This window comes from Triturus cristatus, chromosome 7 (assembly GCF_964204655.1).
Source record: "Triturus cristatus chromosome 7, aTriCri1.1, whole genome shotgun sequence".
Classification (NCBI taxonomy): domain Eukaryota; kingdom Metazoa; phylum Chordata; class Amphibia; order Caudata; family Salamandridae; genus Triturus; species Triturus cristatus.
This window is the reverse complement of record NC_140590.1, coordinates 284,522,117-284,539,651: the sequence shown is the minus strand read 5'-3', so window position 1 is coordinate 284,539,651 and position 17,535 is coordinate 284,522,117. Positions and strand designations below refer to the sequence as shown.

The 17,535-nt window shown below is 43.0% G+C and overlaps 1 protein-coding gene across 1 annotated transcript in view; it reads right to left on the bottom strand.

The window, feature by feature from the left end:
- Positions 1-17,535, bottom strand: part of LOC146809437 (circularly permutated Ras protein 1-like) — a 293,808-nt gene that overhangs the window by 118,817 nt on the left and 157,456 nt on the right. Inside the window, exons 7-8 of the mRNA XM_085616287.1 lie at positions 8,183-8,365; positions 1,358-1,405 (exon numbers count right to left, since the gene is read on the bottom strand). Coding sequence (XP_085472413.1) covers positions 1,358-1,405; positions 8,183-8,365 — 231 coding nt within the window. The remainder of the gene's footprint in view (positions 1-1,357; positions 1,406-8,182; positions 8,366-17,535) is intronic.

Genomic DNA, 17,535 nt, shown 5'->3' with positions numbered 1-17,535 from the left:
GACAGCACAAAGAGAAAAGCCATGGGAGGTTAAAAGGGCTTTAGTCCCACCTGATTCTTTTGTGTGAGTGTCTGCTGTCTGTTTGCCTGCTTGTGTGTGCCTGTTTTTGTGAGAAATATTACAAAATGAGGAAAGGTTAAAATATCACTGTTTGACTTTCATTTTGTATAAGGAATTAACCTGATTTGTTTATAAAAAAACATTTCTCGTGTGTATTGCAACTAGTATATAAGCCAATAAACTTCGCATGTCTGACATTAAGCCCCGCCCCTAGCCCCGCCCCTCGCCACATTTAAATGAGTACCTACACTATTTTTTCCCATTAAAAGCACTGCTAAAGTGTCTCTGGTGCTTTACACAGAGATATTACCAACACGTTGCATTACACTCTCCGCCACTGTTTCACTCCAGGTACACAAACAACACGTTAGAACAGATACACAGCACCTAAACAACTATTTACACAAGTCACTCAAGTGTAAACCAGACACTGATAATGGTGAATCAGATGCTTACCCCACACACATAAAGTGTTAAAATAGCTACACATCCATGGCCTACATCGAACAGGCAGTATTTCTTTTTTTTTTTTTACAAAACTCAGAGCCAACGCTGTATTCTTGAACACATAACCAGTGCTTTACACCAGATTCACGACTATGGCTTCATAACAGACATAGACACTAACTTACTGAATTAATAAAACTACTTTTACAGCACGCAGGCAGTTGATAATATTGATAAAATGCAAAGACATAACTACTGACAACAATTTACACCTTCTACACACCATGTTGTACAGCAAACACAATGCTCTACGCCAGGCAGATAGGCAACCGTAACTCTAGACACATAGCCAACACTGTACACCAGGCCAAAGCCAAACTTTGACACAAGAATAATGTGCACCAAACACACAATCCATCCTTTACACTTGGCACAGGAAATGCTTCATAAGAAATGGAGCCAAAGTTTTACACTAGGACTACAGTTGAAGATTACACCAGCTACACAGCCAACGCAGGGCTCTGCAATAGACACAAATTTTGAATTAGAAAGACAGCTAACGCCCTGCAGCAGGCACACACCCAACACTTTTTGGGTCGTCACTTTTAGCTGGTCGTCATCCTACCAGGAGTTTGAAAAGCTTGTAACAGGCACAAAACCAGTGCTTTATGTCAAACCCATCCAGTACTTCACAACAGACACAGCCAATGGCTCACATCACACTCAGCCATGTTGTGCACCAGAGAATGGATGCATCAGTCCAGACAGAGCTTAATATGTACACCAGGCACATGAGCAATGTTTACACAACCTGAAACAGTAAACACCCCACCCATCAGTGGATCATTACCTGCATCCTTGTGGTGTAGTATCCCTCATGGTCTTCGTCATCCTCGTGCTGGAATGAAAGAAAAGCAGTGAGCATAGGTGACCGCGTATGGATTATCACTCGGCTGAGACTGTGCTGAAGCTATGTACAGGTACAAGAAATATCACTCAACTGAGACTATTGATGGAGCAAGGACTTGTAAAAAAGAGACTTGCTCGGATGCAATCCTCTCATATAGCTCATAACAATGTATTAATAAAGTATTGTGTAAATTAATATGCACCACACTACATATTTTAGCAAGATGAAGCTTGCTTACGTGTTTTTCTAACAAGTAACCCGAGTGAAACTTAAGATGGCTGCTAACACGGGAAACTGTACTGCGCATTCATCTACTGCATCTACGCAGAATGACTGTTTTTTCGCTTGGAGGGAAATTTCTGAACCTGCGCAAATGCATCTAATATAGCTGCTTGAAAGCTCACATGATAAGCATCTGCTTCGCTGAAACTAAAACAAGCTAATTACTAAGCGCTAATGCAGGGAGAGCTTTTATAAGTAAATGGGATTAGAGTAGAGATAGGTGGTATACAGTGAAATCATTTTATTTTGAAATTAATATGTTTCTTTTTGACCTATTAGTTTGTATTTGGGCCTCCGAGTGGGATTGAAGCCTGCACTACACGTGACTTTTACGCAGGCGCAGAAATAACGGCCGGGAAGCCATGATGTTGATTTTGAAACCCATCCAAGGCCATCATTGTTACATGTCCTGGGAACCTGCTGGACATCCTGCATATTGAACAGAGAACTGTTATATGTATTCATTTTTATTGATAAAGATGTGAAAAGCGAGTGGGAAATAAAGCTTGGGAATAAGAATTAAGGGGCGAGAACATAAAAAAAAAAAACAAAGAAAATTATTAAAACTTAGCATGGTGTGATGATCATCCCCCCTTGCCTGTCCAATCAAAATTAAGAGTTTCACAAAGTTGAAACATTAATGGGTGGTACATCAGCAACGCAAGGTATAATTGAGGTAGTTTAGTTAGTTAGAACACATGAAGTGATGCTGAGATGCTGAGAGACCGGGATGCTGTCCGAAAGCTGAAAGAATGCTGAAGAAGAATCGATTTGCAGACTTAAAATTTAAGCCATTTAATTAGAAGAACATTGCGGAAGAATCGAGGAGGGAAATAAGGCAATTAATTAGAAGAAGATCGCAGAAGAATCGAGGAGGAAGATAGTGTCAGAGAGGGGTGCGACGCAGGCGTTAAATCTAGAAGAGGTCATCTATCCTGTCCTGAAACCTGTCCTGAAGTCTTTGTCACCTGAATCTTTCCCAGGGGACCCTTCCAGCTCCTTGGCCAAGGGGTTGGTTTCCACACCATTCTAGGTAAAAATATTTCTGTGTAGTATGTCATTGTACTGCTCTCTCTATTCTCTCTTTCCTTAGTACTCTCATTGTGAAACTTTGTTCTAATATAGGTGACTGATTATTGAAATAATTGACTTTCCCTCCTTGGAGAAATGGAGTTCGTACTGTATTCTCGATTTTTGGCTCACATGAATTTAACTAGATAAAATATTTCAACTTTTCCCGAGTCTGTGATTATTTCAAAAATAATATGAAATATAATTTTATGACATTTTCACCATCAACTAGTTCCAACTAATAGGTCCATTGACCAGAAGAAAGAACTTTTTGATCGGTGAAAGATTAGTTAAAATTAGACAGGTAACTAATCTCATAACAGGCATATATAAAAATGTACCCCCAGCGGTATTTACTAGCCTATGTGAATGTGTGTTTATGGGCCCAGGTGAGTATATGGTGTTTGAGTACCTGAGGTTGGCAACCCGCTGGATCACTATGCTGAACATACGTACAGGTACAAGGACATTCACTCGGCTGAGACGACTGAACATATGGACAGATACAAGGACGACCACTGGGCTGAGGCAACTGAACATATGGGCAGGTACAAGGATTATCACTCGGCTGAGACTATGCTGTACATATGTACAGATACAATGACGATCACTCATCTGAAACTACGCTGAGCATATGTACAGGTACAGAGATTATAAATCGACTGAGACTATGCTGGATATATGTACTGGTACAAGGATTATCAATGAAAGACTGAGAGACTGGTGAACATATGTCCAGGCCCTCGCAATGCACTTCTAAGTACCTCATATATTACATTGCTCATTACATGTTTTATGACTTCATTGATAACCTCACTTCAACATTCGAAATGACATCATTGATAACAACACTGTGTATGGCGAGGGCGGAAATTATAGTTACTTTAGAGGACAAGTTATAGTTACTTAAGATAACTATAACTGGTGTATATCAGTGGTTTTGTTTATTTAAAACAGTATGTTCTAACTGACATTTTTACCCAACTATAATGTGCCTTTAATCTTTTTATTTTTTCAGTGAATTTCTAACTTTTTTTGTAACATAATGTAAGATTTTATTACAATTCCCAACTATAACATAATTTTAACCTTTGCATAGACAGACAGACAGACAGACAGACAGACAGACAGACAGACAGACAGACAGACAGATAGATAGATAGATAGATAGATAGATAGATAGATAGATAGATAGATAGATAGATAGATAGATAGATAGATACTGAAACTCATACATACACATATGTATGCATATATCTATGTCAAGGTTATGTGATTTAAACCTTTAGAAATGTAACTTACCTTCAAAGTAAAAGTTTAAAACTTGCCTGCGATTTAAATACTTCCGTTGTATGGCTGCGAAGTAATTGAAACATACTATCATTTATCTTACTCTAGTTTACAAATTACAAGTTGGAGTTGAAGTGAAATCGTGATAATCAATAGTGCAGCAGGAAAGTCTTCAGAACGGTCTCATAATAGGGTAAGAAGATGAAGGCAAGCTGATGGTACGATGCAGAGTTCTATGAGAGCAGTAGAGAGCAGGCTAAGGCTTAAATACCTACACACCGACAACAGAGGCAATTATGCTATGAGGATGCATAGAAAAAACGAAGTTGAAGATATGTCATCATGAGCCAAAGATGCACTATGACACGTGCGATCCATTCAGCCTTTTTGTGCTTCAACATCCATGCAAAAAGAGATAAATGGGACTTCAACTCACAACGAGGGCCATCACACTGGAAAGAAAATTTGTGTACATCAAATGACCAGATGTACGTATATGCCAGTCCCCTCTCTATACGTTATATTTTCAATGGTGCACCTTTTCCCTACAATTTTAAAATAACACAGTATTTATGATTGGCATTCAATTTAATATTAATCACTGCTCAATGTTGCATATAATAATTAAAAGAGCCCTATAATTTTGATCATCCTGGTCAGGTAGTGGATGGGACAGTAAGCTTACTATGGATTTAGAGATGTCCCAAGGAAAGTTTTGAGATTAATTTCCAAATATGGAATACATTGAAATCCAAGCTGCACTAATGTCTTTAAACCAGAGATTTTATCTGATTGCATAGAACATAAATATTTTATCACAAGTTTTATGAACCGAATCTAAAAGGACCTTATGTGTCTTTAATGTCATGCTGTGATGACTCACTTTACACAAGTGTTTGCAACATGCAAAAGTCTCTTTTTTTCTCTATCTCAGAATTATGACAGCAGTTGATGGAGCCACATGCTTGCCTTTCTAGGCCTGGCTTGACAACGCACCTGTGTCCACATCTAATGAGCACCAGACCTTATGTGATCACAAGAAAAGCTTTAAAGAGCACTGCTTGAAGAGGGGCTTTGATTCCACCTAAAGGCTAATTTCCATGACACAGATTTTGATATGACAGAAGTTGTGTGCTTGTGCTAAAACAATTATTCTTGTATTGTACTTTTTGCCATGTGGAAAAGTGTATTCTCCACATAGCAGAGTGTGGCACGTGTATTGACAAGACCCTAATCAAGGCTGTAGGCCTGATCTCTATTATGAAAACGTATTACAAACGCAGCAGGTATGACTTATCTATTGTGATAGGCTTATGTTTAATTCTATATGTCTTTCAGGATGGATTGTCATTACTTTGTTCTAAAGCTTGTAAGCAGGCATTTTGTTACAGGGATTCTCACATATTGGCGTAGCAGGCAAGGGTTCTGGTGTTGGATACATTAAGTGAAAAGCGCGCTGGGTAGAAGATTTGCACTTTGAGACTCCTTGTAATGCTGTTTTAGGAAGGGTTTATATTATTTTTACCAGTTATAATTTTCACAAAATTATTGCAGCTGTTTATTGATCCAGGCATGTCTTTTTAGGTCTGGTTTGACAGCACACCTGCATCTATACATGATGCGCCTTAGACCTTACGTGATCAACAGAAAAAGAAATCGAGAACACTACTCAGAGAGGTGCTTTGGCTCCACCCAAATATTGATTCCCTTCTACACAGATTTTGATTGGGGGATATTCTGTGTGTCTGCAGAAAAAAGTGCCTTAGGGAAAAGCCTATGCTCAATACAAAAGGTCTGAGTTGGTTTCTGGCGACACTGATCAAGGCTAAATGCCTGATCTGTATATTGAGAAATGTTACAGCAAAGGCAGTAGACCTGAAAAGCACATGTTAAAGCCAATAGGCCTTTAAGGGTGCATTGTAATTACACTGTTTTAAAGCTTCTAGACAGGTATTTTCTTTCATATCACAGTTTACTCTAGTAGTAGGAAAGGGTTTTGGTGTTGATTACACCTTGTGACAATCTCTTGAGTAGAAGATTTGTACTTTGAAAATCCTAGTTTGCTTTTTTCGGAAGGGCTGCATATTGTTTTCCTAATTGTAATTTTGTATATATTAGTACTTTTATGACTGTATGAATAGTTGTCTTGTGGGAAAACTTTAGCAGAATACAGTAAGCCTGAGTTAGTTATGGTGACATGGTGACAAGGATAAATGGAAGAATCCAGTGGATGGATGAATGAAGGTATGTGTGAAAGAATGAGTGATACAATGCATGTACGATGAATTATTGAGTGCCTAACTCCTCAGTAATTGAAATCTTACTTTCATTTATAAGCCAGATCTGTTGGCATTGCCAATTTTTGCTAATTTGGTGCAAATACATGACCACAGAAAATGGCAAAATCTAGTCAGTCTGTAATTTATAATCCTATATATCTTGCCATGTTAAATTTTTTATTCCATGCTTGCAGTTGTCCATTGGTATAAAGAATGAAAGGTTTGGGCCTACCACACGGTTGGAATTACTGAACCCTGCAGTGGTTCACGATTAAGCCTAGTTACCCGGGACAGTGTTTAGAAAAGTGAAGATTAAACTTTCCTTTATTTTTTACATGGCTTTTATATTTTTTATGTCAACATGCCATTCATGATTCTATGTCAGGACTGGAGGCGAGGATTATGCCTTCTTTCTCCACTTTAATAAGATAGCAGCGATTAGAATAACAAAAGACTACATTTCCCATGAACCAAAAGGAAAAGGTAGACAAAAAACCAAACACATGGTAACAACCAATCCTCATTCAGGAAGCCACTGTCCAATCAGGGGCAAGCCAGCCCAACATAGTCCATCGTCAGTGTCCTCTGATTGGACAGTGGCTTCCTGAATGAGGATTGGTTGTTACCATGTGTTTGGTTTTCAACTAGCTTTTCCCTTTGGTTCATGTAAAATGTAGTCTTTTGTTATCCTAATCACTGCTATGGTATTAAAGTGAAGAAAGAAGGCATAATCATTGCCTCAGAGTCCTAAATAGAATTGAAACCTTCTGTTACGTTAGCTAGGAATTATTTCATTCTATCTCAAAATTATGCTATTGCCTAACTCTCTTTGACCTTTTAGCAAAAAGGAAAGTATTAGGACTCGTCAGGACCTAGTCGGCATGCTTTAATACCACTTTCCCTTCCATTAGCTGTTTATCACCATGAGTGATGATAAAATATTTATTCCCTCGATAATGGTGAAAGCTGGTCGGTACCTGCCCATATCCATTTTTAGGATTCTATGATTACGTGTCTTTTGTCAAAATAAGGTGTGTGGTCATTCCTCGGTGGTAGCCATTCCCTCATTTCCAAAATGTTGACTCACATATGTGGAAAAAATAATTGACCAAAAAACAGGAGTTATTTTTGCTTACTGATAGGTATCATAATAGTGGAAATACATCTAAGACATTTATTATTTCGAAGATAATGGAGCAGGCTCAGGCTAGTAAAGTATTTCTTGACAAAATTAACAGACTTAGTGTCCTTAGAGAGTTTACTATAAATTGTCATTTGATCTTTAAAGCTTTCAGTGATCTCCACCAATGTATGTGAAACATCTGCCCACAAGTAGAAAGAGAGTAAAGGTAATAGGTAAAGCCTCTGGCAAGCTGGTGCCTGCAAAATACATGACTTTAGACTGGGCTCAGGATATCAAAATACTTACTGTCCATTTTCGGCTTGTATACTCAGGTAGGTTTGTGTGAACAGAGCCCTACTGGCTTTTCAGAACCGCTGGATTGAAGATAAAAGTTTTGATTTCCTCTTGGATTTCCTATTGGCCTGTCCCTCCACATACATCGGAAGTGACACAAACCAATGCAAAACATCAGAATTCACAGACTCTTTTTATACCCACATCCAATTCTATTCTTAGAGTCATAATCATATTATTTGGATCTTGTCAAACACTGTGCTGGAGACCAGACAAGTAAAATCTGGAATTCTGATCTCACATATGACTTGGGAGAGATTCCTTTTATGTCTTGGGGGAATTCCTTTGTGTGACTTGTGAGACTTGGAACTCCACATGTCGACCATGCCCTATATCTCAGTTACAATGGTAAACAATATTGCTCACCTTAGACGTCACACACATGCTGCCGGAGGTGTCTATGCAGAAGATCAGCACGGGGTCGTCCATGTTTGAGGGGTTTCCATCCTGGTCAGGGAATCCCATGTACAGGTTATCACCCCCAGGATGTGGTGCCACACAGCCACTCTCTACAGGGGTTGAAGTGCCACAGAAATCACAGTGCCAGAACTGAAATAAAAACAGTGGTGCACATCTGTCAGTGAGGGGCAATTCAAGGTCGAGCCAATAAACAGAGAGGGGGCCCCAAAATCAGAATAGAGGTAGAGACTATGGGGAAACTAGTTCAATGCAAAATCTTTTTCTTTCTCTGTTTTTTCTGAGTGGGAACCTGTGTTTTTTGAATTCTGTCGCACTAAATGTCTCTAATGTGTTATATTTGTATATATCAATTATCCTAATCAACGAAATAAAAATAATTTATATGAAATATTAATTGAAGTGGTTGTGTACATATGTATGTATACATTTTTGTGTTCCTTTCCTTTTGTGTGTCTCTAGCTTGCATTCAAAAATATTTATTGATACTGTGTACTTCTTTCATATATAGGGTAGAGTTTATTTCTTTTTGCAATTCAAGGTCGAATCAGAAGCTTAACTACAACTGCTTCATGCCAAGAAGGCAGCAGATGCATTATAAGTACGACACAGCACAGTATATTGTAGCATAGGCTGCCATAGAAAAGAATAATACAATATAATAACAATGCACACCATGGCATGGCTTGGCATTCTAACACCAGGGATCTATATCATCTTTCATATCATCCTTTATGAGCCCAGCATCCTACAGCCTTTCTGTTGGCACTTCCATAGACGTCCCTCCTGTTTCTGCTTCACATGATGCGGCGCATGAACCAGACACAGCTCAATACATGAGGCCTCACCAATAATGGGTTCTAACTGCTCTACGCACCCAGTTCACCTCCAGCTCTCCTCCACTACATCCACGAACGCACTAGGCCGCCAGAACTAACCCCTTGTTTGATCATTGTAGTGCCTCGTCCTGTTTAACATGGCAGCTCTTTCTCAGTGTATAGTCCAGCCTCTTTGAATGTCTCGTGAAACCTTTTTTGATCAGTTTTTCTGCAGCTTGCTGTTAAATCTAAGCATCTAGTCGTGAGCGATCACAATACCAGGGCAATCAGCCAGATCATCAGGGCTCTCGTAGGCTTCTGCCTAGCCTTGAACTGCTGGCATCACAGTATGTTTTCAAATATCTATCCTTAATACTCATTTTGGTTTTGGTGCAGAAGCAGCCATTACAGTTGATCACCATCCCTGGTCCAAATGGGGTTGTTCCGATCATTAACTAACAGATTTCTCTCTATCTGCATCCAAGTCTCTTCATAAACCAGTCCCATCCAAAGTAATCAAGAAATCCCACTCTTGAAAACGGCTTACTCAGAAGCCTTCGGCACCTTCACGCCAGGCTCACAGGCAGCATCAATAGGCGACCTCCAGGAAGGTCTACAAGTCTTCAGGGCAGACATACCTAAGACCCTGGCCCTGCCCTTTAAGGTAGCGGCTTGATCAACCACATGTTTTCAGTTAATAAAACTCACAGAGACCAGTAATACAACTGATCTCTAGAATCACAGCAGAGAAAGACAGGCTGTCTTAAGGACAAAGTTTAATACAGAATCTAGATAAGAGCTTATAATTTATCAGAAATGTTAAATGATTTATCACACAAGTTTTGTGACACAAGTTTTGAATTGCTTTATATTTGGAAAGAATTGATTAGAGCATACAAAGTTACCATTACAATACCCAGATATTACCTTCCCTCCATGTCTGGGCTAAAGATCGTCACATTATAAAAGAGAGATTCCTCAGCTACCTGATATGTACGCTCAGCTATGGCTCAGTTACCAGCATTCATCATCCTCTGTCTAACGTCGGTAAATAAAATCACCTAAAATATACAAGTTCGGTCTTCCTACTAGACCGTTGGCCATAGAAGCTTTCTAAAGACCCTTTACAACATTTGATGTGAAACTTTAAATACCTTTAGGGAGTCTGGTGATGCTCTCATGTCCCCCCAGACAACCATCATGACACCTCTCATAAAGAAACTGTATATGGTTCTCAAAAACTACCATCTCTAAACCTCTTTCTTGGGCAAGTTAAGTTATGCTATGTTATTTAGGCTTTTAAAGCGCACTTTTACCCGAGGGTGTCCTGGCGCTGTCTCACTGGAGTCTCTCTGCACTGAGCTTATTCTGTTAACAAACCACGTTTTCAACCCCCTCCTGAACGAGAGGAGATCCGTGGAGTGCCTAAGATGCATTGGAAGCTTGTTCCAGGCATTCGTAGCACCTACAATGAAACTCCTGCCACCCCAATTGCCTTTCTTCGCCCTTGTAACAATTACTTGCTTTGCTTCCATGGAGCGCAACATTCTCCCAGGGACATACCATTGAAGGTGATTTCTTCGTTATTCCGGGCCACTGCCCGTCAGGGACTTAAAAACCGTACATAATGCTTTGAATTGGGCCCGTTGTTTTATAGGAAGCCAATGCAGGTATCGCAGGCCATTTCTGACCCATGCAAACCTGGGAGTGCCTGTTAGCAGCCTTGCGACCGCATTCTGCACCATTTGGAGTCTGTTAAGATATTTCTTTTGAATATTCAGGTAGAGGCTGTTGCAGTAGTCCAGACGGGACAGAATGAGGGCTGAGACAGCTGTCCTGAAACTTTCTTCTGACAAGAAGCATTTTATTTTTCTCAAAGTTCTGAGAATGAAAAAACTTGTCGAAACCACCCACTAACCTGGTCCCCAAACGACAGAGTGTTGTCCACGATCACCCCCAGATTCTTGGCTTTACGCGTGGGGGATCGGGGGGTGCCCATTTCCTTGGGCCACCAGTCGCTCAACCAGAGGTTAGGGTTGTTCCCAAACATAATCACCTTTGTTTTGCCTGCATTAAGCTTCAGGCAATTTGCCAACATCCAGCCTGTTACTGCTTTCATACAGTCGTGGCATCTTACGGCTGTCTCAGCTTCTTTATCCCGCTAAAGGGACAGCACGATTTGTGTGTCGTCTGCATAAAATGTCAATTGCAGCCCAAAGGATCTTATGAGGGCTGCCAGTGGGCTCACATATATGTTAAACAGCGTTGGGCTGAGGGACAAACCCTGTGGCACCCCACAGGGAAGAGAAAATGACTCTGACCTGTCCCTCCCTGGCTCCACCGTTTGTAATCTGTCAGCCAGGAATGATTTCAATAGGTTCCAGGCCTTGTCCCTGACTCCCACCTTCGACAAACGGCCCATCAGCACCTCATAATAGACCGTGTCGAAGACTGCTGGCAGATCCAACAAGATCAGGATGGCGGAGCCTCCCTGGTCCACCGCCTCAAGAACCTCCTCCGTTGCTTTAATCAGCGCTAGCTCTGTGCTATGTCCCGCTCGGGACCCATACTGAGATGGATCAAGCGTATTGTTGTTTTAAAAAACGAACTAAGTTGCACATTAATAGCCTTCTCCATTATTTTCGCAGGTAGTGGAAGTCGGGAGATGGGTCTATAGCTATTTGGATCACTGGGATCTAGATTTGTTTTTTTAATCAATGGCAAAATAGAGGCTATTTTTCAAGCTGTTGGATACTGACCTGATCCCAGTATGAGATTCAGCAAAGGCATCAGGGTGGTAGCAATGACCTCGGGGGAGTTTTAAATTACCGCTGCCGTACAAGGGTCCAGAGGGGATCTGGAACTACAACCCATCAGTAGACTGGTAATCTCCTTGACTTCCAATGTTGTAAAGCTCTCTAAGGTGAGTGCATTGTTGACTACCTCGGGGTCAGGCCCTATTGCCAAATCCCTAACCTTGTCCTGCTGATTGCTAAAAGAAGAGAATATGCCTTCCACCTTCTTAAGAAGGAAAGAGGCTAGGGCGTTGCAGAATGCTTGGCTACTATGAGTAATAGGTTTGGGAGGGTTCATAAGATTTGTCATGGTTCTGAAAAGTTCCTTGGAAGAGGATTTAGCTTCCATGATCTGTTCTGGCTTCCTGAAGTAGCTTTTTGTAGGTTGAGAGGCTGGCCTTATATGCTTCCTTATTGGTAGTGCTATATCCTTTCCTCCAGATCCGCTCCAACCTCTTACACTTTGTTTTCTGCTCCTGCAAATAGTCGGAGAACCAGGGCGCTGAGGGGAGTCCTTGTCTAGGGGTGTACAATATGACCGGGGCCAATTTACTACAGGCGGCCTCAATCCAATTCCCATAGGCCATCGTAGCCTCCTCTACATTACTGGGAAGACTCGGGACCGTATCTTTCAGGGCCTTCTCTAAGCTGGAACTATCAATCTTTTTCCAGGCCCTGATGGCTATCTTCTTCTCCCTGGGCCTTCGTATGGCTGGATTAACTGGGGTCTGAGAAATGGAGAAAATAATAGCGGCATGATCCGTCCAAGAGAGAGGCAGGACCTCCTTCATGGATAGATTGGTGGAATTTGTAAAAATTCCATCCAGCGTGTGCCCTACCACATGTGTGGGGCCATCTACCCGCTGCTCAAGCTCCCCTCCCAATATATTTTGTGTCAGTCTTGAGGTATCCAAATCCGTGGATTCCTCAAGATGAAAATTAAAGTCCCCCAGGATTGTAAATGATTTGGCACATAACTCCTCTTCCAGCAGCGTCCCAATGGAATCAAGGAATCCACCTCTAGGGCCCGGGGCCCAGTAAATAAGCATAGCTTTAAAAGTGTCCTAAGGGGAGAACTGCCCACTAACTGACAGTGCTTCACAGGCTGGGTTAGAGGCTGCGACGAACGAGGGCACCAGGCTTTTATGACTGATGACTGCCAGCCCTCCCCCTCCTTAGCAGTCTGTCCAACGTATAGCAGAGAAAGTCTGGGGGTGATGCTTTAACAATGTCTGGACCTGAGGCGTTATCCGTCCAGGACTCTGTTATAAATGCCATCATGATGCTATGTTCCTCTATGAATACGACGCATTCCATACTATGTCTGACTAGTGATCTCACGTTAAGAAGTAGGCATTTAAACTCTGGAGCAAATCCCTGCTTGCATAACCCTTTTTCTAACTTGGAGGGATGGTTACTAGGACGCGCCAGAATATGTGGAAGTGCACAATGGCAGTTTGTACAGATTTCCGCCAGGGCTTCTGATTAAATGCTAGGGGAAAATCTAGGGCAGTGCGCCTTACCCCCTTCTGGGTCCAATCTCTTGAGAGTGTCACTGGTGTATCTCAGGCGGTCCGACATCAAAGGTCCAGGGGGGCTGGCCCTGAGCCCGGGCCGAGCGCGGACGGACGCAGACGGGCTTGCCTTAGGCGCGCCAGCGGTGCGACCGCTGCGCGCATCCGCTGCACGGTCACGTCAGCGTGCATTTTTATGCTATCCGCGTCAGCAACTAGCCCGCTAACCTCCCCAATGGCTGCCGCTCTACCGGCCCCCTGTCCCAGCAACAAAGCCGGACAGCGTCAGGCAGCGTCTGCGGTCGGACACCGTGAGCAACAAAAAATCAGGCTATCTGGTAGGTGCAAACTGCGCAAGTGAAAGTGGTAAATTTAAAATTCAGTGCAGGTTAAAAACGAGGTAATAGTCCTGGTGGGTATTGAACACAACACACGACCAGGAAACAGCGCTGCGCAGTCGCATCAGCTTGAGTTTTTATGCTATCCGCGTCAGGAACTAGCCCGCTAACCTCTCCTTTGGCCGCCGCTCTACCAGCCCCCTGAGAGGCACACTAAAAGACCGTTTATAATATTGGTACAAAATCTGTATTTATTTCTGATCTTGACAAACTCTAAGCAGTCAAAAACGGAATGATGGTGTGGCAGTGGGCATGTCCTCAAAATGCTTCATTCATCAGCAAGAATTGGCACAGTCAAACATTTAGCCCCCCTGAAGTGCCAGGGCGAATTGGGTGTACAGTTCAATCATTGACCATATTGTTTTTGATGGTGCGACACTCAGAGGGTCTCCCACCACTTTCTTTATTGAAAACCTTAGTAAGAGAGTGACTAGCAGAGCCCAGGCCCATATCCGGTTCTCTCTAAATTAAATCTACAGCCCTTCGGATGCCTACTAGGGTGTTTAACTTTAGATTTGATTGTACACCTGGACTCCCTGATGTGTGGCTCTGCTTGCCATTACTCAGACTGGGACCCCAAGAAGGAATTTACAATACTGTCAGCTGGTGGGTGCTGGATGAAATCCAGATGTGCTGAGCTCACCCTTAAATAGACAGAGGTGGTGATTCTGGATGGGGATCCTGCTACACAATGCAACGACCAGTGTTATCCTCGCTCTGCCCAGTGACATCTGCATGAAAAGAGGGGTCATTTTTTGTCGTCACCGGTCATTGGAGGGGCAGATTGGAGCAGCCATTTGTGTGTGGGCGTTCCTCTCGTGTGCTGCCGCATGACAGGGGATCCTGTTTTCAGTCTTATGGCAAATGCAGTCTCATTGTTTCTGGCCATAGTGGGATCCAGGTGAGACTAATGTAACATTCTTTACCTAAATCTAGGCAACTATCTAATCCAGCATGGCATCCTAATATCTACAGGGAAGTGCATTCATAACTTGATGGCGAATTAGTAAATAATTATTTTCTTTTATGTTAGTTTCTATTAGTGTGTGTGTGTATGTGTGTTTTTTTACCTAAAATTAGACCGAGGTCAAAGTCGTAGTGGTTCTTCATCCTACCCCTGGCTGTAATGTTGTGTTCTGCATTTTGAACACTATTAATAGTCCTAGGATATATAACCTGCTACTATCATAAACTGTGAGTGACCTATTCGGGTATCAATTGCATTCATACATTCATATTGACTGTTTTTTTAACGCGACATTCATAATAATTATTTGTATCCAGTGTTATCTGCCGGGTGTTGTCTTGCTATACATTCGGAGTCTCCACCTCTCATCTAGTTTGAGAATGGGTGAAGGACGCTTTGTCCCTCAGGGGATACTGGCCCTTGCAAGAGAAGTGAGTGAGTCTGGGCAGACTGGATGCATTTAGTCACAGTTCTGTTCTAAACCTATTCATCTCTGTACAGTTAGCAACTTGATTAAGAAATACCTTCTTTTGTCCCTGAATTCTCTGCTTGGTTCATGCATGCATGAACTTTACTGACAAGCAAGTCAACGTCTAACAAGGGACCAGAATCCACATCCAAGGCTTTTTAAAAGTGTAGCCCCTGGGGGCAGACAAGCACCATACAAAAAGGACAGTGGTGGGATGCAAACACACAAAACTTTGGGATAGATTTTCGCCGAGTTAGCATCACAAAAGTGGTGCTAACTGGCACAAAATATTTTTGGGGCAATTCGCATACTGGCGCAAAACTTGTTTTGCCCTGGAAAGTACCCTAAAAGTAGTGCAAAGCAACGCAAATCACTTCTTTGTGTTACTTAGCAGCAAGAGGGCATTACATGGATGGGTACTTGGGCGTTCCCATGCAACCACCCATGCCATTTGACGCAAACCCTATCTACAAAGAATTATAGTCAGGGTTGAGAGCCAAAAGTTAACGCCTATTCAAAGGAGGCGCTATTAGGAGAAATGTCTTTATTTCTCTTTTCCGACTTTGCATGCGCGCTGCACTGTGCAGCACACATACAAAGTGGGAAACAACATTTAAACTTGGCTAGGCATGGCATTTTGTCCAGGAAGGATATTCTTCCTGTACAAAACCTATGCTAGACTCACGCACACACATTAGCCCTATGGCGCAAAGGTGTCTCTGTGGCGCACGACAGCTGAAATTAGTGCGGGCGCTAGGGAGAAGGGAGGAGAGAGACATATCTCTGTAGATTTGGTGTTCTCGTGCTCCCTCCCGGTCACACAACGCAGCACAGTCTCTTTGGGTGCTGCACTGCGTTGCATATATTCTGTGAAAAACTGGCCCTTTAATTCCTAAACCTGGAAGCAGAACATGAGATAATCATTACCCTTTATGTATGACTGAGGTAAAGCCTGACTGGTCAAGTGAAGCCTATGTTGGTTTGGGAGCCAATCTGAGAGCTTGCCTTGACCTCACATCTGCCTCGCTAGCTGATGCTCCTTGTTGCAGATGCTGCTATAACCTGTACTATGGATCTCCACTCCAGCCTCTCAGCCACACCTCTCCTCAATGCACTAGAAGGTAAATCCAACTGAGAATGGGTTCCTCTTGGTTCCCACTTCTCACTCACCTCTCTTTCGCCTGGATTCTAGAACCTGTTTTGCACTTATCTCTAAACTAGTCGTCCACCACTAAGGCAGGTTATGGTGTTCAAGCGCCCTAGGCTGTTCTCTTGCTGTCAGTACTGTAATTATCAAAGTTCAAATTGGCATTCAAGCCAGCGGCATCCCTGGCTCTCTCCATCAATTTTCTGCGGATCAGGATGAATCTACCAATCAGAGTGGACGGGCCACAACTGTCCCTCTTGAGCTAATATGGGAGTGGTTTTGCGATCCGCTGACTTACACATATTCCATAATAGTTTTTAACATTAATAATTCCATTGTAATGCAAATGTACATTGACATGCATTTCATTTGGAGCAGCTCATATTCATGCTTCAACATGTTTTATCTAGAAACTAAAAATCTCAATTGGCACCAGCAATTTAAGGAAAAACAAATACACCTTATGTCACGACCCGGAATACCCGCGCGGCGCGAGGAAGCGCGCGCAGGGTGTAAGACTACATCTCCCAGCATGCCGAGTGGAAGGCGCGATCACGGGACCTATATAGGCCCCGCCTTCCTTCGCCCCGGCGCTTGTCAACCATTGAGGAATCAGAACGAGCCCGGAACGCTGCTCACGTTCCTCGTTAACCAGCGAACCACCAGCTACCTAGTTTTGAACTAGGAACCTCCCGCTTCTTCGTCTTTGTTATCTGCCGAGCACTGCCAGGGGAGACGAGCGTGCTCCGTCGAGTCCCGCCACGGCAATGGACGCTTCAGGGCGCCCCCGAAGCCCTGCGGCTTTGATACTTTGCCTACACCCCCCTACCTACGCAGGCTAGAACGTAGGGACGCCTTCTCCGGACGCCGCGTTAGCCTGTAGGAGGTGGGAAACAATTTCCATAATCCCCGGTCTGCCAGAGTTCATCCTCGTTGGGCAGCCCGCCTGTTTTCCGGCTGCTCCTGCACAGTGCCCCAGAATTACGGAATCCTCCTCCTTCCCGCTTGGAGCCGCATGAAAGGCTCGGAGAGCGTCCCGGACAGCAACCTCTATGCGCTTGGAGCCGCTTGAAAGGCTCGGAGAGCGGCATAGACCCCAGACTCCGCCCTGTGCGACCGCGCTGAACCCGTGAGTACCACTCCCCGACCTAAGGCTCAGTGTTACCAGGCGTTGGGTGAAGGGAGGGGACTCTT